Source organism: Ictalurus punctatus, chromosome 12, assembly GCF_001660625.3.
Source record: "Ictalurus punctatus breed USDA103 chromosome 12, Coco_2.0, whole genome shotgun sequence".
NCBI classification, from domain to species: domain Eukaryota; kingdom Metazoa; phylum Chordata; class Actinopteri; order Siluriformes; family Ictaluridae; genus Ictalurus; species Ictalurus punctatus.
The window spans coordinates 16,211,363-16,234,854 of record NC_030427.2 but is presented as its reverse complement, the minus strand read 5'-3'; the positions used below and the strand labels follow the sequence as shown (position 1 = coordinate 16,234,854).

Genomic DNA, 23,492 nt, shown 5'->3' with positions numbered 1-23,492 from the left:
AAATAATTAAACAAAAATATAAATAAAATAGTAATAGATGCTTAAATGACCCACTGAGATTTAATATTTAATACCTTATTAAAATATTTCTATATATAAAGCTAACACATCCCCTAATCCTAATATTTACATATTTTCTTTCTGATATTTTTTAAAATGCATTTTTCATATGTTAAATTGACATTTTCAATATTTTGACATTGTTCTTCATGAATTCTCATATGATTTTCTGAAAATATATATTGAAGTACGTCAGGTACTGTTGAAAACTGTATCTTTTTAAAAAAATAATTGTATGGTTTTTTTTTTTTCTTGTGCTGAAAAAAAAAGTTCAGCGTCTCAGGCCCGAGTGCAAATTTTACAAAGGTGGTGAAATGAAAGTCATAAACAGGACACAAGTGAGAGGAAAAACTGAGTCACACCCATGTGAAAGAACCATGTGTGTATGTGTATGTGTGTGTGTGTGTGTGTGTGTGTGTGTGTGTGTGTGTGTGTGTGTGTGTGTGTGTTTTAGATCTTAGTTCTAGTTTTCATCTCATCTATTTATTTACATCCTTTCATCTAAAATAACTTTTATGAGCAAATCGTTTTTATCAGTTTTATTCAGTTTTATATTTTGTGTTTTGGTGATCAGAGCTGAAAAAGAGGAAAAAAGAGGAATTTTCGTAACATTTGTTTTTCCTGTACTAGTGCTTGTGAAATGAATCTTGTGTAATTGTGAACAGTATGTTATTCCTCTAATAAATATAAAAAGCATAACACAAATAATATCAACTTCTTTACAGATCACGTTTTGTGCTTTTTCTGTCTGCATTCGCTTTGCATTTAATCTTGAAGCTGAATTGTTCTGCGCTCGATTTAAAAAATTAAATAAAGCTTGTACTATTAATAAACCAACAAGTTTCTTATTTATTAAAAAACAAACAAACTTTTGCATTCAGGTGAAAAAAAAAAACTTTCTGTTACTAACACTCATCACCAAAAACATCCCTTCAGTAAAGCTTCAGCAGGTCGAGCTTTAAAGTGATTCTGTTAAAAAAAAAAAAAAAAAAAGATCCACAGAGCAGAACAGACTTATATCTCATACAGTAACTCACTCAGGGGTGTGTGTGTGGGAGTGTGATTGTGTGTGTGTTTGTTATGGGGGTGTGTGTGATTGTGGGGGTGTGTGGGGGTGTGTGTGTGTGGGTGTGTGTGATCGTGTGTGGGTGTGTATCACCGGGGTTTAATCAGCACTCGGTACACACTGAAGCCCAGCAGAGCAAATAGAGCCGTTCCACAACTGACCTTCAACAACAACAACGACCCATGAAGATCCACCAGGGGAACCACCCTGAGAAAGAGAGAATAAGGGGGGATAAAGAGATGGATAGAGAGAAGGAGAGGGAAACGAGTGGGATAAAGAGGGAGAGATGGATAAAGAGAGAGAGACAGAAAAAGAGGGAGAGACAGAAAGGGAAAGAGAAGGGTAATGAGGGAGAGGGATAAAGAGGGAGAAAGAGAGATAGAGATATAGAAATAAAGAGGCAGATAGAGGGATAAAGAGAGAGACAGAAAAAGAGTGAGAGACAGAAAAGAGAACGGTAAAGAAGGTGAGGGGTAAAGAGAGACAAGGATAAAGAGGGTGAGAGAGGGATAAAGAGAGACAGGGATGAAGAGAGGGGGGGTTAAGAAAGAGATATAGATATAAAAATAAAGAGGGAGAGAGATGAATAGAGAGAGATAAATGGATAAAAAGAGGTAGATAGATAGATAGGTAGGTAGAGACAGCAGAAACAGAGAGAGGAATAAAGAGAGAGGGAGAGTTAAAAGATACACGGAGAGAGAGACAGACAGTTGGAGAAAAGTAACCCAAGAGATACAGTAAGAGGGAGAGATGTAGAGATTGAGATGAACAACAAGACCAACAGACAGACAGAAGGATAAAGCAAAAGATAAATAGAGAAAGAGAGATATGTGGACAAAGTGAGAGAACTCATCAGGGGGAGAAATTAAATGGAAATCGAGAAAAAGTGACAGATGAATGAGAGAGAAGGATAGAGAGAGAGATTATGAGAAAGCGCAAGAGACAAAGGCAGAGAGAAAGCGAATATCAAAGACAGAAGAAAAAATATTGAGAGATGCAGAGAGACAGATAAAGAAAAACAGACGTATAACAGCAGAAAGATATAGAGTGCGAGATAAAGACAGTAAAAGGAAGTGAGAGATAAAAAGGAGATACAAAAAGAGAGATAAAGAGAAACAAAGTAAGAAACATGACCGAGAAAACAGAGAGAGAGAGAGAGAGAGAGAGAGAGAGAGAGAGAGAGAGAGAGAGAGCAAAACAAACATGAAAGTTGATATAAACAGTAGAAATAATGATTGTGATAATATTCTAAATTATTATACAATTACTGTCTCTCTCTCTCTCACACACACACACACACAGTGCCCTCCACTAATATTGGCACCCTTGGTAAATATGAGCAAAGAAGGCTGTGAAAAATTGTCTTCATTGTTTAACCTTTTGTTCAAAAAATTAACAAAAATACTGCAAACACAACACAGGTTTATCCAACAATTACTGGCACCCTTTTAGTTAGTACTTTGTGCTACCTCCCTTTGCCAAGATAACAGCTGAGTCTTCTCCTATAATGCCTGATGAGGTTGGAGAATACATGGCAAGGGATCTGAGATCATTCCTCCATACAGAATCTCTCCAGATCCTTCAAATTTCGAGGTCCATGCTGGTGGACGCTCCTCTTCAGTTCACCCAACAGGGTTTCTATGGGTTTCAGGTCAGGGGACTGGGATGGTCATGGCAGGACCTTGATTTTGTGGTCAGTAAACCACTGTTGTGTTGATTTTGATGTATGTTTTGGATCATTGTCCTGCTGGAAGATCCAACCACGGCCCATTTTAAGCTTTCTGCAAGAGGCAGTCAGGTTTTCATTTAATATCTGTCGATGTTTGATAGAGTCCATGATGACAAAATGTCCAGGTCCTCTGGCAGAAAAAAGTCCCAAATCATTAAACAGCCACCACCATATTTACCCATGGGCATAAGATACTTTTCCTTATGGCTAACTCTCTGTGTGCACCAAAACCACCTCTGGTGTTTATTGACAAAAAGCTCTAATTTGGTTTTATCTGACCATAGAACCCGATCCCATTTGAAGTTCCAGTAGTGTCTGGCAAACTGAAGATGCTTGAGTTTGTTTTTGGATGAGAGTATAGGCTTTTTTCTTGAACGCCCTTCCAAACAAATTGTGGTGACTTCGGATTGTAGTTTTGGAGACTTTCTAATCCCAAGATACAACTAAATTCTGCAGTTCTCCAGCTGTGATCCTTGGAGATTTTTTGGCCACTCGAACCATCCTTTTCACAGTGCATTGAGACAATATAGACACACATCCAATTCCAGGTCGATTCATAACATTTATTGGTGGAAATGGGCATTTTCAATGCTTGTGCTATTTTCTTATAGCCACTTCCCATTTTGTGAAGCTCAACAACCTTTTGTTATGAATGACTAAGGGAATTTGGCCTATGTGTTACCTCATATTTACAGTGGGGGAAACAAGTATTGGACATGTCAATGTTTTTTTCAGTAAATATATTTTGAGGTTATTCACATGACATTTTCACCAGACATCAGTATTAACTCAAGAAATCCAGAAATATAAAGAATTCACAACATTAAAGTCCATAAATGAAGTTATGTGTAATAAAGTGGAATGATACAGGAAAAAAGTATTGAACATGCTAACTGAAATGTATTTAATACTTAGTGGAGAAGCCTTTGTTTGTAATGACAGCTTCAAGACGCTTCCTGTTTGAAGAAATTAATTGGCCACAGTATTCAGGTGTGATTTTGGCCCATTCTTCTAAACATATTTTCTTTCAATTTTGTTCAAATGGATACAAGTCAGGTGATTGACTGGGCCATTCTAACACCTTGATTTTTTTTTTTCTCTGAAACCAGTTGAGAGTTTTCTTTGCTGCATGTTTTGGATCGTTGTCCTACTGGAAGCTCCACCCACGTCTCATCTTCATCATCCTGGTGGATGGCAGCAGATTCTTATCTAGAATCTCCCGGTAAAGGGCTCCATTCATCGTTCCTTCAATTATATGAAGTCTGCCAGTACCATGTGATGAAAAACAGCCGCACACCATGATGCTTCCACCTCCAAACTTCACTGTTGGTATAGTGATTTAAGGTGCTGTGCAGTTCCATTTCTTCTCCAAACATGGTGTTTAGTATAACAGCCAAAAAGTAAAATTTTGCTCTCGGCTGACCAGACTACACTCTCCCAGTATTTCATAGGCTTGTCCAAATGAGTTGCAGCAAACTTTAAATGTGCTTTGACATGCCTTTTCTTTAGTAATGGAGTCTTGCAAGGTGAGCGTGAGCAGTGGAGTGCATTGCCTATTGTTTTCTCTGTGATGATGGCACCTACTGCCTCCAAGTGTTTCTGGAGCTCTTTCCGAGTGGTCCTTGGCTCTTGGGCTAATCTTCTGACTATTCTTTTGACTCCCTGGTCAGAAATCCTGCAAGGAGCTCTTGTGCATGGCCGGTTGATGACGGAGTGATGTTGCTTCCATTTGCAGATAATGGCCCCAATGGTGCTTACTGGAGGATGCAGAAGTTTTGAAATACGTCTGTATCTGATTTCATCAATATGTTTTGCAACAATAAGGTTGCGAAGGACTTGGGAGACCACTTTGCTTTTACCCATCATGAGATGTTTCTTGTGTGACACTTTGGTAATGAAAAGCCATTTTATAGACCATCAATTTACTAAAACATCTGATATTAATTTGCACAGATAGGGAGTATAATTACTTACAGATTTCAGCTGGTTCCATGCCTTGGAGAACTTCTTTTTCTTATCATGTTCAATAATTTTTTCCTGTGTCATTCCACTTTATTACACATAACTTTAATTATGGACTTTAATGTTGTGAATTCTTTATATTTCCAGATTTCTTGAGTTAATACTGATATCTTGTGAAAATTTCATGTGAATAGCCTCACTTGAAATATATTTACTGAAAAAAAATGTTGACGTGTTCAATACTTATTTCCACCACTCTGAAACAGGAAGTCATGGTTGAACAATTTCCTGTTCCTAGTCACCCAGGTGTACAAAAAAATTTTAATATCAATGGGAATATATTTCAAATATAGTTTTCTCATATGAATTCATAGGAGTGCCAATAATTGTTGCAACAAATGTAACAGATTTTCTTTATAAACCCATTTTGTGTTTGCAATTGTTTGATATCCATGAGAGCAGAGTATTTTTGTGAATTTTTTTAACAAAAGATCAAAAGGTTCAACACAGACAATTTTTCACAGCCTTCTTTGCTCATATTTACCAAGGGTGCCAATATTAGTGGAGGGACTGTATGTGCATATGCCCAGAGACAGACCGGCCAACACAAACACACTATCTCTCTCACACATGTCTTCTGATACTGGAGGACACAGACGCACACACACACACACACACACACACACAGAGTAATGGACAGGAGGAAGCTGTGTAAAAACCAGATCTGTGAAATCCGATGAGAAAAGGGAGTGAATCAACATGAAAGAGGAAGAGAGAAACACACAGACACAACATCATGTGAAAGATATCATGATGATGATGATGATGCTGATGGTGAAGAGTCACAAACACACCACATGTCAATAATTAACACATTAAATAAAATTTAAGATTTTATAAACAACATAAATAAAAAAAAGAGAGAATTCAGGAAGTAAACGTTCAGTGTTTTTTAATTAGAATAGAATAGTTTGTCTTTTTATTTACAATATTTATTATTTATTTAGTTATTAAACATATTTACACATTTATATTTATTTTGAGTGAAGGTAATTATTTAAATTGTATATTTTAGTGTATTCTAAAATTATATATATATATAGTATTTTTGCTACTAATATAACTTTTTATTTATTGATGTATCTCTTTGTGAATGATAAGGACTAATAATAATAATAATTATTATTATTATTATTATTATGCTTGTGCCTCCAAACCAAAATTTGGACATCAAACACGACTTGACTTTACTGGAGCATTTCTTTTTCCTCCGTTTTTTATTTAAAGCTCTCAGGACTACAGCAGCACAGTGGCAGTGTGTGTGAGGAGGATAATAACTATACTATAATATAATTATAATTAAAGACAGAGGAATTAGATGAAAGTTGCAGTGTGCAGATGATCAGACACAACTTCCTCTGTAGAGTGAAAGCAGACACACGGAAGGAAATTAAACAGTGGGCCACACACTGATTAGAGAACCTTCATCACCACATCACAAACACTGTGTCAGAGTAAACACTTCCAAGTGCATCACACTTTACACGCACACACACGCATGCAACTGCAATTACACAGGTTTATCCTTTACTAACATTATTATTCTCTTTTTTTGGCCAAAACTATAATAATAATATTTCACTACAGTGCGTATACTGTTTCCTGAGTCACACAGATTATCAAGATTATCAAGTTGAAATGAATAATTCGGCAATAAAGATGAGACTTTATGATGCAGTGAATCGTTTCCTAAAGATTCATAATTGAAGTGGATCGTGGTAATAAACTGAATCATTTATTAAGAATCAAACTGTAATGGATCCTTCTGAAATTTGAGGTTACAGTCTGCACTGAATCATTTCCTCATAATTGAAGAGAATTGTGGTAATAAACATAGTTGTTCATTATGAATCAAACTAAAATGAGTCATTCTGAAAGTTGATTTTTCATGATGCAGTGAATCCTAAAGATTCAGAACTGAAGTGGATCATGGTAATGAACATATAATCATGAATGGTTTATTCATCATTAAGAATCAAGAATCAAACTGAAACGAGATTTCTTTGGTGCACTGTATAGTTTCCTAAGGAATCTGATTTAAATTGAATCATTGTAACATTTACACACCTGATTGTAGATGCTGAAGACTAACAGAGCAGAATAAGGAGGATAGAAAAGGACAGAATTATGTGAACAAAGGATTAAATATAGAGATAAGAGGAGAAGAGGAGAACCTGCTGAAGACGAGTGTGTAGAGTTTGGCTTTTACAGCGTGGAGGAGCTCTGAGTTCAGGAAGTTCTGACAGAGGCAGAAGGTGCACCTGTTACAGGTACACATGCAGCGCAGACGCAGGTGACTGCAACACACACACACACACACACACACACACACACACACACACACACACACACATAGAGTAAGATACTTTCATCATAAACAATAAGTGAAAAAACACTAAACTCTCAGCGCAGATGTGTTTACAGGCCAGAGAGGTCAAAGTGTGTGTGTGTGTGTTTGTATGTGTGTGTGTGTGTGTGTGTGTGTGTGTGTGTGTGTGTGTGTGTGTATACTGACGGGTATGTGGCAATGGTGGCGATTTTGATGAAGACATCTTGACTGGGCGTAGCCGCTGTGTTAACGCTATACGCTTGCGGTGGAGGAACCATGTGTGTTCTGCAAAACTCCAGAGGTGTGATGCTGTGCTGCTGTTTCTCCTCTTGCAAGTCTGACTTCATCGCCACCATCAGACATGGCAGCTTACTGTCCGCAAAACACTGCTACACACAGACACGCACACACACACACGAGCGCGCATAGTTTATACATCGTTATAGCTGTAGATAGCTATACCGATAGACCTGTCTGTGTGTTTAACTGCCTGTCTCACAATCTGTCTTTCTATCTGTGTGTTTAACCACCTGTCTCACCATCTGTCTCACTGTCTGTCTAGATATGCAGATGATTAATCACACAAACAGACAGTGAGACAGACAGTTAAATAAAACAGATAGATAAATGCTAGGCTGTATGTCCATCTGCCTGTCTTGCTATTTGTCTGCCAGTTCATTGATCCATTCATCTGCTTTCTGTCTGTGCATACGGAGGTTGGTCTGTCTGTCTGTGTGTCTGTCTGTCAGTCACATATGTTGGACAGACAGCTGTCTGTTTTGCTGTCTGTCCCTTTGTCTTTCTGTCTGCCTCTTTTGTCACCTGTCTGTCTGCCTGTTTTTTCCATCCTTCTGTCTAACTGTCTGCTTGCCTGGTCATTTCATCATCTATCTGACTGACCACTGCTCTACCTGGTAGTCTGTCTGTCCATCTGTCTGTCTGTTCATCAGTTTATAGGCTCCTCCTCTATACATGGACAGGTCCAACATAATGAAATGGTCAGATCTCAGTTCTTGGTGCGTGAAACGATGAAACCAAGTGCACCCCTGTGTTAGTCTTGACCTCCCTAACACAAGGTGTGAATTTGGTGAAAATCTGAGAATGTTGAATTTTTTGCCTCAAAAAACACCAACACTGAACCACACCAGTTTTTTGTTTTGGGGTCAAATATTTGACGTGTGTGTGTGCAGGGACACTGGAGTGTAAACGTACCATAAACACTTGAACACAGTAGTCGAACGAGTCGGGGTTGCTGATGTCATAAATCAGACACACAACATCACAGCAGAGATCAGACTCAGACACGAAGTCCAAATCCGAACAGATTTCACGCAGCTGTGGAGAGAAAAACAGACGATACGTTACGTCTATGTTAACATTGTAGCTCCTTCAAAAATCTTTATAAATAATAATAATAATAATAATAATAATTAATAAAAACACATTAATATGTGAACAATGAAAAGAGAACAATGTCTCACCAGCAGGTATTTCTCCTGACCGTAAACATGCACCATGTTAATGGCATAGTGTGATTTGTGTTCGTCTCTGATCGTCTTCTGACACTGGAGGACACACACACACACACACACACACACACACACACAATATTTGTTTTGTAAAAATGTCTTGAAAACAAAGTGAGTTTTCCATCTCTCTAGAATAATATTAAATATTAAAAACTATTATTATTTACTACCATTAGTAATAAATAATATGGAAACTGACGTGACTGGTGCACTAATACATTTAAGAGCATGTATGTATGTGCATGTGCACATGTTGTGTGGTATATGTATTATGTATGTGTGTGTGTGTACATTGAGGTTGCGTCCGATAAAGGCCTGCAGGAAGCTACTCTTTCCACTGCCACTGCTGCCAAAGACGTTACAGAGAAACACACAGCGCTGTGTCTGTTTCTGCTGCAGGTCCATACACTTACTGCGGGTCACTGTGGAAAACACGAAAACACACACACACACACACACACACACACACACACACACACACACACACACACACACACACACACAAATGTTTCCTCCTGTAATATGTCAGAGGTTTAAATATAGCATTGAAACTGTCGCACATGGGCATGAAATAGAAATGCGTGGAAATTCCCACCCGTGATGGCAGCGGCCTGCGACTCCTGTTCCGCTATGATTGAGTAACCAAGGTAACCGAGGTACTCCAGACACCTCTGGACGTCCAAATATGTTGTTAACCTGCCACCATGACAAATGTTACAATAATTAGTGCTACTGAATTCTAGATCCTGATTGGTTCAGAATGTATTGATTAATTCTCTAGAACAGCAGCTCTGACAGTAACGCAGGTTTATATTAATGCTCTCGTTCTAATACGTTATCGTTTCAATAGTAACTGCTCATTCATAAGGAACTCTGTATGCCAGACACTGATAATAAATGGATTTAAAAACGTGTGTAATTATTGATATCGTGAAGTTTTCTGTTAGGAGACATTTATGGAAGTAGTCTCCAGTGTCAGTGCTTCCATTCAATTCCAAGATACTAACACCCTCAGACCTCAGCTTTGGAAGGTGATAGGACAAAACTAAGTACATCCCTGTGTTAGTCTTGACTGCCCTAATGCACAGTGCCAATTTAGTGAAGATCTGAAAATGTCACATTTTTCACCACAAGAAATGTTAAGATATAAGGGGTGAAAAATTCAGCATTCTCAGATTTACACTAAATGTAAACTATGCATTAGGGAGGTAAAAACTAACACAGGGGTGTGCTTAGTTTCGTCCTATCACACCTCAGAGTTGAGATCTGACCCTCTCATTCCCAATATCTTACACTCAATAAATATGTTAGGTTTGAGCCTCACAAAAAATAAACATTTACTGGTCAATATCAGTTAAATTGCACTTGCAGTGCATGTGCTTGAATGGAAATATAGCCGTTTTTTTTTTTTATACAATCCTATACTATACTGTACTGTAATATACTATACTGTACTATACTGCACTATACCACACGATACTATACTACAATGCACTATACTTTATTATACTATACTGTACTTTAGAATATTGTACTGTATTGTACTACATATTACTATATATTGTACTATATTACACTGTACTGTATGGTACTATACTATATTATATTGTACTATACTGTACCATACTGTGCTGTTTTATACTATAAAATACACTATATTGCACTGTACTACAGTATCTCAGTATACTGTGCAATAGTGTACTATACTATACTTTACTGTATAGTACTCTACTATATTATACTGTGCTAAACTGTACTGTACTATTCTACACTATACAACTTTATACAGCAATATACTATATTATATTATATTTTACTATACTATACTGTGCTGTCTCATACTATAAAACACGGCACTGCACTATAGTTTATTTTACTACACAATACTGTGCTGTCTTATACTATAAAACACTGCATTGCACTATACTATAGTATATTTTACTATATTATACTGTGCTGTCTTATACTATAAAACACTGCATTGCACTATACTATAGTATATTTTACTACACTATACTGTGCTGTCTTATACTATAAAACACTGCATTGCACTATACTATAGTATATTTTACTACACTATACTGTGCTGTCTTATACTATAAAACACTGCATTGCACTATACTATAGTATATTTTACTACACTATACTGTGCTGTCTTATACTATAAAACACTGCATTGCACTATACTATAGTATATTTTACTACACTATACTGTGCTGTCTTATACTATAAAACACTGCATTGCACTATACTATAGTATATTTTACTATATTATACTGTGCTGTCTTATACTATAAAACACTGCATTGCACTATACTATAATATCTCAGTATACTGTGCTATACTGTACTGTACTACACTATACTATACTGTACTCTACTATACTGTGCTGTTTTATACTATAAAATACACTGCATTGCACTATACAATAGTATCACAGTATACTGTGGTACACTATACTCTACTCTACTATACTATACTGTACTGTATGGTATTATACTATATTTATACATACACATGCAGTGCATGAGCTTCGATGAAAATATACATAACAAATTTTAAATATTGGTAAATTGCTGTGGTATAAGAGGAATAAAAGACCTGTGGATGTGATGTTATAGAAAAATAATCAACATCATGGTTAACAGTAACTCACGTCCACTGAGAGATGAAGCCTTGGTATGTTATCCAGCCGTGATCATTCGTACACACGGTGTTATTTACATCCGGACCCCATGGCATGTAGGGAAAAACATCAAAGACGTCCTTCAACTCGCTGGGGTTCAGGGCTCCATCTCTGTCCTAAAATAAAATCATCAGATGATATCAGCTAATAAAAACAGATCACAGATCACAATTAATGCAACATTGGGCCTACTTCTGTCCCGGTTGACCCAGCATACATTGCACAACATTTTTTATATCATTATTACTGAGACTGATCAAGTAAAAAAAAACCCCAAAAAAACCCTGATGTACGTGTGTGAGTGCAAAATGTTGTGTGGGGGCGAGTGCCGTGGCGGCGTCTTCACCTTGTCATGTTTATCGAAGACGCTCTGCAAGAACAGTGAGGCATTGTGGTTGAGCTCGGTGCTGCAGTCAGCTGGGATTCTTAACCTACAAATGCACACAGTGTATCATGTTTAAACAAGTGAGGGGATGTGGCTGACAAGAAAAAAACAGCAAGGTGGGCAAATTTAGTAGAGATACAGGCCAAAGAATTGCAAATCTAACAGGACAAGCAAATAAGAAGCGGGTGGAGCTATCTGTAGAAAACAGGTGCAGTGGGTTGGGACTAAAAACAGAAAAAGGTGAGCAATAGGTAAGCCTAAACAAAGATCCAAATAAGAGGGAGGCACGTAAAGAATGAAGTGAGGCTAATGAGGTCAGGGTTAACAAGAGTAACATGGAGGCGGAGCTAACAGGAGAAACAGATAAGAAGGTGGGGCTATCAAGAGAAATAGGTAAAAAGGTGGCATTGCTAACCAAAGAAAAGGCGAGAAGGAAGCGAGATTCACAAGAGAAACAAATAAAGAGCAGGTGGAGCTAGCAGAAGAAACAGGTGAGAAGGAGGTGGAACTAACTAGAGAAAGAAGTAAGGAAGAGGTGGAGTGAACTAGAGAAACAGGTAAAAGGAGGCAGGGCTTACCAAAGAAACAGGAAATAAGGAGGAAGGGATAACAAAGGAAGAAGGTAAGAAGGAAGTGGGACATACAAGATAAGCAGGTAAGAAGGAGAAAGTACTATGAAGAGAAATAGGTTAAAAAGGAGATGGGGTTAACAGCAGAAACCAATAATAGGAGATAGAGATAACAAAAGCTCCACCAACAAGTGATTGGTTAATATGAGTGGGTGGGACTTACAGAGGGAAAAGGTAGTCCTGATGTAGTTCCAGGTCATCGTCATAGCCAAAATGGCGAAGCACCGCCCATGTGGTCTCGTGACGCCCTCTCTGGATGAAGAGCGTGTGGAGGAAAAGGAATCCTGGGGAAAAAACATGTATGAAACACACAAGAGGTTCATTTGTTTAACCACTCACCATTTTAATCTTTATTTCCTTCATTAAGACTGATCTATTACTGATTATAGCATGTGATAATGGAACATAGCACTGAGAGTGTGTGTGTGTGTGTGTGTGTGTGTGTGTGTGTGTGTGTGTAAGTGTGTGTGTGTGTGTGTGTGTATTCTGTCCCTCACCCTGCAGAGTCAGTCCGTCCTCACACACTCCATCAGACATGTTCTTCTTCACCACCTTCTTCACGTCCTCCAGAGCCTGAGGAGCGAGCGGCGAGCTGAAACACACTTTCTGCACAGAGCAATAAATATATCACTTAATAAAATGATTAATAAATCAACATGTAGCAGTTATGAGTTCTGATGTACGTGCTGTTTTTATTGATTTATTATATTCTTACCTGGAAGAAGTTGAGCTCGTTGTCGTTGAGGATTCCATTATTGTCCAAGTCCGAAATTTTAAAGATACGAGTGAGAGCTCGTACACACGCTGGCTTCATCTGTCATACACACACACACACACACACACACACACACACACACACACAATGGAAAAAAATATAAACTGTGATATGATATATGACATTATTAGTATCACAAATGTATCATACTGATCAGAACACTAATAATATAAACATGTTTAAAAGTAATATGCAAATTAAATAATTTGCACATGGCTGATCCATTTTCATTTAAATATATTTTTTACATTCACATTAATATTTCTATTTATGTTGGTCTTAAAATGACAAATTATCAACAAAAGTGAAATTATAACCTAAAAAAAAAAATAAAAAAAATATTAATCCATTTACGCTTATTAAAAACACATTAATCTCAGACACTTTGTGACCGCAGTGACTTTTTTCCCTTGTTATATGTTGACTATACGTTTTCTAGTCTTCGGTACAAAAGGGCTGCTATTTTGTGAATCTTACTTATTTGTTTTTATTAAACATGTGTCACTTTTAATCCTAAAAAAAGCAGAAAAGAGAAAAAAGACACCAAAAACACCAAAATAAAAATGAGTCCGTTTGCAAGTTAAGAGTAAAAATGTAGGAGAAATTATTCACAAAATTTATTTACGTTTGATCCAAATTTAATAAAAATCAAGAATGTGATACCAAACTAATATGCAACCTAATAAACAACATTGTGGCTGTGGCCACCTTATTATTTATTTATTATATGTTTTCAGGTCGTTGATACAATATGGCTGCTACTTTGTGAACTTTAAATGTTTATTTTATTTAAAACACATCGCTTTTAGATGTAAAAAACAAAAAGAAAAAAGAAAAGAAAAGTCCATTTACAGAAATGCATGAGATAATAGCGGAGAAATTACTTTTTCTTCCCATTTGAATTAATTTGAAAGTAGCGCAAAGAAAATTTGTGATAGAAATTGATTAAAAAGAGAGAAAGAGTTCAACACCTGTTTGCGTTCGGGGCAATAAAGTGGCCCTGTTGGATGAAGTACAGCTTTCTGAGCGTAATAAAACAGCTCGGAGATGTTCTTTAGATTCTTCGCCGAACACTGAAACACACAAACACACACAAACATCAAGTCTTTATTTCTATAGCTTTTAACAAGCTAATTAAAAAATATAATAATAATAATAATAATAATAATAAATCAAACAATTTAAATATACAAATTAATAAAGGTGTCAATATTAATTAATTAGAAGTTAATTCAAAATAATAATAAAAATACAAATAAAATAAATTATTAACACTTTAAACTTTGACTTTTATTCATAGTAATAATTTATGTTTACTTTCAAAAATTTACTACATTACAGTTTAAAATGACTAAGGACACATTAATAAAGAAAAGTTTATCAGGTGTAAGCTCATCTTCATAGTAACTTCTATTTGAAGACTCTTGTTATAACACATGTATAAACACTGAATAATGTGTTATTAACTGTTATTAATCCAAGACTCGATTCTAAGACTGAAAAAACAAAATAAAGCAATGTAAAAGCACCACCTAGTCTTAAAAACAGCATGTGTGTGTGTGTGTGTGTGTGTGTGTGTTAGCACCTCAACGCAGGTCTCGATCTCAGTGTATTTGTTCATGACGTGCAGGACGGTCTCCATGCTGCTCTGTTCCACCAGATCAGACTTATTCCCAACCAAGATCAGAGGAACCCTGTATCACACACACACACGCACACACACACTTACACTACTTGTGTACATTACTTGATATCCACCAGGAAATGTTTACATTCGTGAGTTCAAAACGTGTATTTACTGACTGTATCCTAATGGAAATGAGAGGCTCAGATCTCAGTTCTGGAGCATGACAGGATGAAACTAAGTGCACTCCTGTATTAGTTATGACCTGCCTAACGCTCTATGTGAATTTAGTGAAGATCTGAAAATGCTCCATTTTATTCCCAAAACCCCCCCACAAAGGTCCTTACTGTTTTGTTTTGAGTGAAAAATTTTACATTCTCATATCTTCAGAAAATTTTAACTGTGCCTTAGGGAGGTCAAGACTAACACAGGAGTGCACTTAGTTTCATCCGAGCATGCTCCAAAGTTGAGATAATAGTGTGTGTGTGTGTGTGTGTGTGTATATATATATACATATATAGATACACACACACACACTATAGTATAGCATAGTATAGTATAGTAGATAAAATCGACACATTTCCATCCATTGCATGTATACTTTAAATGATATCTAACAGTTAAGAGAGCCAGCTCAGCTTTCGGGAGACTGTATGCCAAGGTTTGGAACCAAAGAGGCATCACCATCCACACCAAGTTGAAAGTGTACAGGGCAGTTGTGCTCCCCACACTGCTGTATGCATGCGAAACGTGGACAGTGTACCAACGTCATGCCAGGAAACTGAACCATTTTCACCCAACCAGTCTCAGGAAAATCCTTGGCAACAAGTGGCAGAACAAAGTCCCAGACACTGTCGTTCTCAATGAAGCAGGCTTCCCTAGCATCTTCACCATCTTAATGATGACCCACATGAAGGGCATGTGGTTGACATGACCAGCGTCTACCAAAGAGACGCTTCTATGGCGAGCTCCAGCAAGGTCAGCGTTGCCAAGGAAGCAAAAAGAAACACTTCAAAGATACCCTCAAAGTCTCACTGAAAGCGTTTAACATCAATCCTGCCTCCTGGGAACAGGCTGCATTGGATCATGACGCCTGGCGCTCCTCCATTCACAAGGGCTCTTTGCTGTGTGAGACAAATCAGACAGCTGCAGCCGAACGAAAGGGGCAAGCCAGAAAAACCTGTTCCAGCAACCCTCACGGAGACATCCATCCCATCCCCTGTCCCACCTGCCATAGGACTTTCTGTGCAAAGATTGGCCTGACCAGCCATCTACGCACACATCATGTCTGATGACAAAATGTTCTTTGTCGCTACGATGGACAACCAAGAGGGAAGATTGTAGTATAGTATAGTGTAGTATATTATATCCTACTCAACCTCTCTGGTGCTCCTACTCGAGTTCGCTGCTGATTTTGACACTGTGAACCATCAGATCCTCCTGTCAACCCTCTCCAGCCTGGGCATCACTGGAACGGTTCTGTGCTGGGTCGAATCCTATCTCTCAAACAGATCCTTCAAGGTATCATGGAGGGGAGGTATTTCTGAAACTCAGCAACTCACAACTGGTGTTCCACAGGGGTCAGTTCTGGGACCACTCCTCTTTTCTATCTACACTACATCTCTAGGGCAGGTGATTGAGTCTCATGGCTTCTCATATCATTGCTATGCTGATGACACCCAGCTCTATTTGTCCTTCCAGCCTGATGATCCAAACATCTCTGCACGCGTCTCTGCTTGCCTGTCGGACATCTCGGTCTGGATGAGGGAACACCACCTTAAACTCAACCTGGCAAAATCTGAGCTTCTCGTCATCCCAGCCTGTCCCTCAATCAACCACAACCTCACTGTACAGCTCGGCTCAACCACACTCAAGCCAACTAGGACGGCCAGGAACCTTGGGGTGATTCTTGATGACAGCTTGACCTTTACAGACCACATTTCAACAACTGCACGGTCCTGTAGTTCATCCTGTACAACATCAAGAAAATCAGACCCTATATCACCGAACAGGCTACACAGATACTAGTCCAGGCTCTTGTTATCTCAAAACTGGACTACTGCAACTCACTACTCTTGGGCCTCCCAGTGAGCTCCATCAAACCCCTTCAGATGATTCAGAATGCTGCAGCACGCCTCGTCTTCAACCAGCCCAAGAGAACCCATGTCTCACCCCTCTTCATCTCCCTCCACTGGCTTCCTGTAGCTGCCTTATCAAATTCAAGGCCTTGATGCTCACCTACAAGACCTTGTCTGGAACAGCACCCTCCTACCTCAACTATCTCCTGAAGGCTTACGTTCCCTCACGCAATCTGCGATCAATTAGCGACCTATGCTTAGTAGTTCCTACTCAGCATGGCTCAAGGTCCCTTTCAAAAACCTTCAAACTAACTGTTCCTCAGTGGTGGAATGAAAATCCAATCTCAATCCGCACCGCAGAATCTCTCACCATCTTCAAAAAACAGCTAAAGACCCACCTCTTCCATGAACACCTAACCAACTCATAAAAATAAATAAATAAACAAACAAACAAACAAACAAATAAATAAATAAATAATTTTGCACTTATACCTCTACTCTGCGCACTGTGCTTCTTCTGTAACTCAATTAATGGATCTTGTATGGTAGCACTACTTGTATTGTTCTCTGCTTGATATATTGCTTTGCTTGTATTCTCTCATTTGTAAGTCGCTTTGGATAAAAGCGTCTGCTAAATGAATAAATGTAAATGTATGTAGTATAGTGTAGTGTAATGTAGTATAGTACAGTGCAGTATAGTATAGTGTAGCGTAGTGTAATGCAGTGTAGTATAGTATAGCATAGTATAGTGCAGCGTAGTATATATAATATAGCACAAGTACAGTGTAGTGTAGTATAGTATAGTGTATCATAAGTATAGTGTAGTATAGTATAGTGCAGCATAAGTAGAGTGTAGTGTAGTGTATAGTATAGTCTATCATAAGTATACTGTAGTGTAGTGTAGTATAGTGAAGTGTAGTATAGTATATCAGAAGTATAGCGTAGTGTAGTGTAGTATAGTATAGTGTAGTGTAGTATAGATGAAATTTTAAAGTATGGCATAGTATAGTAAAAGGGTGTATACGTATGGTATAGTATAGTGTAGTGTAGTGAAATATAGTATAGTATAGCATAAGTATAATATAGTGCAGTGTAGTATAGTGTAGGTGAAATGTCAATGTATGGCATAGTATAGTAAAAGTGTAGTGTAGTGTAGTATAGATTAAATTTTAATGTATGAAATGGTATAGTATAAGTATAATATTAATATAATATAAGTCTAACATAGTACAGTATAGTATAAGTATGGTATAGCACAAGTATATCACAGTATAGTATAGAATAAGCAAAGTATAGCAAGTGTAGCAGTGCATAGTATAGTATAGTGCAGTATAGTGCATTACAGTATGATACAGTGCAGTGTGGTATCGTTGAAATATGGAAGTATAGTACAGTATAGTATAGATGAAATGGGTATAGAGTATTATAGAATAGTAGATAAAATAGGTATAGTATACTGTACTATAGCATAGTAAATAAAATCATACAGTGAATGTTCATATTTGTGCATCCCAAATGTTTATATTACATTGGAAATGAGAGACTCAGATCTCAGCTCTGGAGTGTGGCAGGATCAAAATTTGTTTAATCCATTTATGTGGAGTTTCCGCTGTACACATCTCGGTGAATGAGCTGTTACTATAGTAACTATAATGTATCAGAACGAGCACATTAATATAAACCTGCACTACTGTCAGTGCTGCTGTTATAGAGAATCAACACCTTCTGACCTGCTGTCTTTATCCGTCCTCTCATTGATCAGAGGAATCCAGTGACTCGTCACCTGAGGAGAGAAACCAACACATGTTAGAACTCAGGATGAGATCTGTGTTATGATAAACTCCCTGAGATTTTCTGTACATCACACACTCCTTTACATTTAAGGAACAGTCCTAGAGTCCCTCAGAGTCTCCATGTACTCAATCAACATTTCTTGGATGAATTAATCTCGTTGTAATTAAAAAAAAGGCAACTCAAATATTCCCGGAGTCTTATGTTTTCCATAGCAGCTTGTGTGTGTGTATATGTGTGTGTATAAATATTTTTTAAAGCAGCTAAAAGTGTTTTACTACACCATTTAAGAACATAATTTTGTCTGTTTGTTTTTTCTTCAATTTAATTTTTTTTTTAGTATCCTTTTCATTTCCTTGTAAATCACTTTTTTTTTTTTTTTTTTTTTTTTTTTAATGTACAGTGCCTTAAACCAATATTGACACCCTTGGTAAATATGAGCAAAGAAGCAATTTTTTCACAGCCTTCTTTGCTCATATTTACCAAGTGTGCCAATATTAGTGGAGGGCACTGTGTAATATGTAATAAAGATTATTGTTATTGTTGATGATGATGATGATGATGCTATAATACTACCACTAACAGATTTCTATTTTTTTTATATTGTTTGTTGTCAGGTATCTACATTTCCTTGATAACATGATGATATCTATGTTTTAAGATTTTATGTCCTCACGTGACATTAGCAACTCTTTCACAAGTTCCCCTAATGACATTATTACATTATTAATGATTACAACATTTCTGAGAGAGGAACGTGAAACCTCGCTGTGACTCACCTTCTCAAGCGACTTCCTGTTATTGACGGCGTAAACAATGCATATAACATTCGCCTGCAAAGACAGACAGATGTGTATAAATCAGCACCATGGGGACAAACCTCAGTGCAATTGATGTATTTAAATTGACAGATTATACCTTGGAGATCTCCTGATAAAGCTGCTCATCTGTCTGTTCAGCTTCTGTACACATTTAAAACACAATTATTTACTTTAAGGTCATATCATGTGACAGGAAGTGCTTTTAATCTGCTCGTTCACTACCTGAGTAGTCCACTATATGTGTAGGGACTCTCTCTGGCGTGACGTCAGCAGGAATGGTGATCTCCTCCACTTTATAAGGAACCTAAAGAGACACAAGCACGAATCAGTCACATCAGCCAAAAAAACAGCAGAGCAGGAAAGTACTGTATATGCATAATGAAATATGAGTCATCCTACCACATCAGGAAACTCCTCACTGACCAGAGACATGATAAGAGACGTCTTCCCCACTTTGGCTGTTCACACACAACATACATTTATAAAAGATTTTATAAGTAATCTATAAAAATATGAGGACTTTCTTTGTGCAGTATTACTGTGCTATGGGCAGCATTTGTTTATTTTATTCACACTTACAGTTGCAATCAAAATTATTCAACCCCATTGCAAATCAGGTTTATTGTCAAAATTGACAGATTTATTGGCAATTGAAATAGTTTAAAACAACGAATGTTTCAAGTGGTTTCCCCAAATTCAACTGAAAATGCAACTTATAATGATTTCTCCAGTCTCTAAATTATTCAACCCCCTGAATAGAATCCCTCACAACATCACAAATATGCTAAACAGGTGTTATCTCAAGCACACCTGATGCAACTAATCAAGGGCTTCATTAGTTGCACCAGGTGTGCTTGAGCTGGATCACATGAAATACCTGAACTGGACGGGGCAGAAAATGTATGAAATACCTGGATGGGGCATAAAAAGGAAGCTATGAACGGCTGCAACCAGATTTCTGAGAAGGCAGGTTGTGGAAAACCCTTGACTGACTGCAAAAGACCTGCAGCAAGACTTGGTGGCAACAGGCACTGAGGTTTCAGTGAGCACAGTAAGGCGCATATTAAAAGCAGAAGGTTTCCATTCCAGAACTCCAGGATGTATGCCACTACTGACCCAAAAGCACAAGAAAAGCTGGCTCAAAATCATATAAATAAGCCACAGAAGTTTTGGGATTCTGTTCTGTGGAGCAATGAAACAAAACTGGAACTTTTCGGCACGATGGATCAGCAGTGTTTCTGGAGGAAGAAGAATGAATAAAGAACACTCTGTCCACAGTCAAGCATGGTGGTGGCTCGGTGATGCTCTGGGGCTGCATTGCATCCCCTGGCACTGGAAATCTGCAGCATGTGGAAGGCAAGATTGAAGTATCAGGCAGTCCTAGGAGAAAACGTCATGCCGTCTGTAAGGAAGCTGAAGCTTGGGCGTCATCGGACCTTCAAACAGGACAATGATCCCAAGCATACCTCAAATTCCACCAAGGATTGGTTGCAGAAGAAGTCCTGGAAGATTCTACGGAATTGTACTTATTCTACAAGGCCATCACAGTCACCTGACTGGGAACCCCCTTGAAAATCTCTGGTGGGATATGAAGAAGGTGGCTGCAGCACACAAACCCAAGAATATTTCTGAACTGGGGGCCATTGCTCATGTGGAATGGGTTAAGATTCCTCAGGAACGCTGCTAGAAGCTATGCACCTTGTTTGCAGCAGGTCATAACAGCAAAACGGTGCTCTACTAAGTACTAAAGATGCTTGCCATGAAGAGGTTGGATAATTTTGAAACTGGAGAAGTTTCAAAATTAGTTTAAAAAAGTTTGCATTTACAGTTGAATTCGGGGAAACCACTTGAAGCATTCATTGTGTTGAATTATTTCAATTGCTTTTGTTTGATTTGTTCACTGCAAACAGCTGAAAGTCTGTCAATTTTGACAATAAACCTGATTTGCAGTGGGGTTGAATAATTTTGATTGCAACTGGACAGTATATTCAATATTTTTAGGGCTATAAAATATTAAATGATGTTGATGTTGATACCAGCATGCTGAGTGATCATTCACCTTGCTGTAAAATGTGTTAAAAAATTGTATTGAACTGTTTTAAAGTTCATTTTGTTTCTTTAAAAGAAAAGAAAATAACTAAATTATGATATTTTTTTTAAATAGCATTACAAAGATTATTATCATAATGAGGATTCTAAATATGCATTTGGTGCATTTTTAAAAACGTTAAAGTAAACAAAACAAGATACACAAAAAATGTCTGATAGATTTTTTTTATTTGACAAATTTAAATAAAGGATGTATTATCACACACTCAAAAAACAATTGGTAAAATATTACATTATTATATTACATTACATTATTACATTGTTAGTAACTAATTATCAGCTTCCTTCTTTCTTATGGTTTTTGTTGAAAAGTAATATTACTATTACATTATATTAGCACAAAAACTGAACTGAACTGAACATACCTTTGCATAAAGTTTTTGCACTCTACACTAACACACTGACGAGACAAAAGAGGTGTGAAATGAGGAAAATCGGAAAGTTGCACTAAACTGTGGGCTAAACCCTGCTTTCTGTTTCCTAATAAACAGGTTTCAGAAGGTCAGAGAAGCTCTTTATCAAATCTTAATCGATTTAGAAAAGTCACTCTCTAAAATAGACATGCTCTCCAATATAACATGCCACTCGTCTCTGCAACAAATGATAAGTAGTGATGTTTGACAAAAACCAAATTACACGCTAAAATAAGACCGTACTAGATTTAATCTGTGTGTGGAAAACCGAGATAGCGTGTTTGTCTGGTTAAAATCGCTGATGTTTGCAGCTTGACACGACTGTAGCACCAGATGCCCTGGTGGTGGTAGCATCGTGTTGTTGCAATGCTTGTCATTAGCAGGGACTGGAAAACTGATCAGGGTTGAAGACAAGATGGATGGAGCCACATACGGGGAAACTGTAAAAGAAAACCTGGTCGAGAATACAAGAAACTTGAGAGCTTTACTTTCCAGCACAACCCAATTTTTACTTAGAAATCATTCAGAGCTCCTCCCATCCTGTACCGCAGCCCTGATTGATTCTTTCTTTGCTAGATCTTCAGCATTAGAAGGTCTTAAAACCATTATTGTAACTTTTTGTAGTGAAATCCTATAACAAAAATATCCCAAGTTTTATTTTTAACTGCAAAATGAAATGCATTGATGACAAGCATCTAACAAGCATTCTGTAAGCATCATAACTGTAATTCTCACACTCACACACACACACACACACACCACCAGCACCAGATGTCAGATGATGCGCAGATCCTTCAGGAAATAATTTTTATGGAATAATTTTTTTTTTTTACATGCTAGTACTCGTTCTCGCACATTATCATGATATCATGATATAAAATATATACAGAGAGAGGTATATTTATATATAATTTAGTTTAAAGTGCTCTTAAATCTAAGGCCATGACATTTCGTTTTCGAGACTTTCCTTTACCCCTCTGCACTGCATATTTAGTTATAAAGCGTCATAACGCACTTATATATAATATTAGTGTATGCATGTCCTTCTAGAAGCACAGTATATTTTCAGAAAGGAAATTTTAAGTGATCACGTCTGTGTCCAGTAAAGTAGGTCGATTCTGTTTTAGTCAGTCAGGTTATAAAACACAGAAACAGATGACTCACGCTCTCCGACGAGTAAAATCCGCACGTCTTTCTTCATCTTTCCTAATTTCTAATCTCAGATGTCATGTAGCGGATTCTCTATAATAATGAAGATATTATTACAGCTCAGATTGCACGCATGCGCATGATCCAAAATATTCTTAGAGGTGATTTAACTTAAATCCATCCTCTTTATGAAATGTTTTCAGGCCATGTATATATATAATTTTACATTATTGACACGAAATATAAATGTGATGCTGCGGAATATGTTGTGAAACACCGCCGGTTTATTCATTCGCT

At 37.4% G+C, this 23,492-nt stretch overlaps 2 protein-coding genes across 3 annotated transcripts in view; one reads left to right on the top strand and one right to left on the bottom strand.

Annotated features, from left to right (window-relative positions):
- The window catches only part of cd7al (cd7 antigen-like), a 10,690-nt gene extending 5,667 nt beyond the window's left edge, over nt 1–5,023 (top strand). Inside the window, exons 5-6 of one of the 2 annotated variants that reach the window (XR_008397261.1) lie at nt 3,798–3,845; nt 3,965–5,023. The gene's annotated coding sequence lies outside the window, so the exon portion shown is untranslated. Of the gene's footprint in view, nt 1–330; nt 901–3,797; nt 3,846–3,964 lie in introns of those variants that run through there. The other variant, XM_017481796.3, reaches the window with a different exon arrangement.
- rhot1b (ras homolog family member T1) lies at nt 1,034–23,492 on the bottom strand. The gene is made up of 20 exons (XM_017481791.3): nt 23,211–23,492; nt 19,924–19,982; nt 19,747–19,828; nt 19,622–19,665; nt 19,483–19,536; nt 18,643–18,695; nt 14,796–14,904; nt 14,182–14,283; nt 13,151–13,249; nt 12,933–13,041; nt 12,599–12,719; nt 11,768–11,852; nt 11,392–11,537; nt 9,331–9,431; nt 9,027–9,157; nt 8,688–8,771; nt 8,419–8,541; nt 7,393–7,595; nt 7,052–7,174; nt 1,034–1,333 (listed from the first exon to the last, which is right to left on the bottom strand). Exons 1-20 carry the CDS (start codon nt 23,245–23,247, stop codon nt 1,216–1,218), a joined length of 1,983 nt encoding a protein of 660 aa, XP_017337280.1. The 5' UTR covers nt 23,248–23,492; the 3' UTR covers nt 1,034–1,215.

What these genes read in the sequence shown, in the direction of transcription:
- rhot1b (XM_017481791.3), bottom strand. Translation starts at nt 23,247, where the DNA reads ATGAAGAAAGACGTGCGGATTTTACTCGTCGGAGAGC. An exon ending in TCTTCGATAAACATGACAAG is followed by an intron (nt 11,538 to 11,767) that starts GTGAAGACGCCG and finishes ATTTTATTTTAG; the next exon opens with GACAGAGATGGAGCCCTGAA. An exon ending in GGCTTCATCTCTCAGTGGAC is followed by an intron (nt 9,432 to 11,391) that starts GTGAGTTACTGT and finishes TCATGGTGGCAG; the next exon opens with GTTAACAACATATTTGGACG.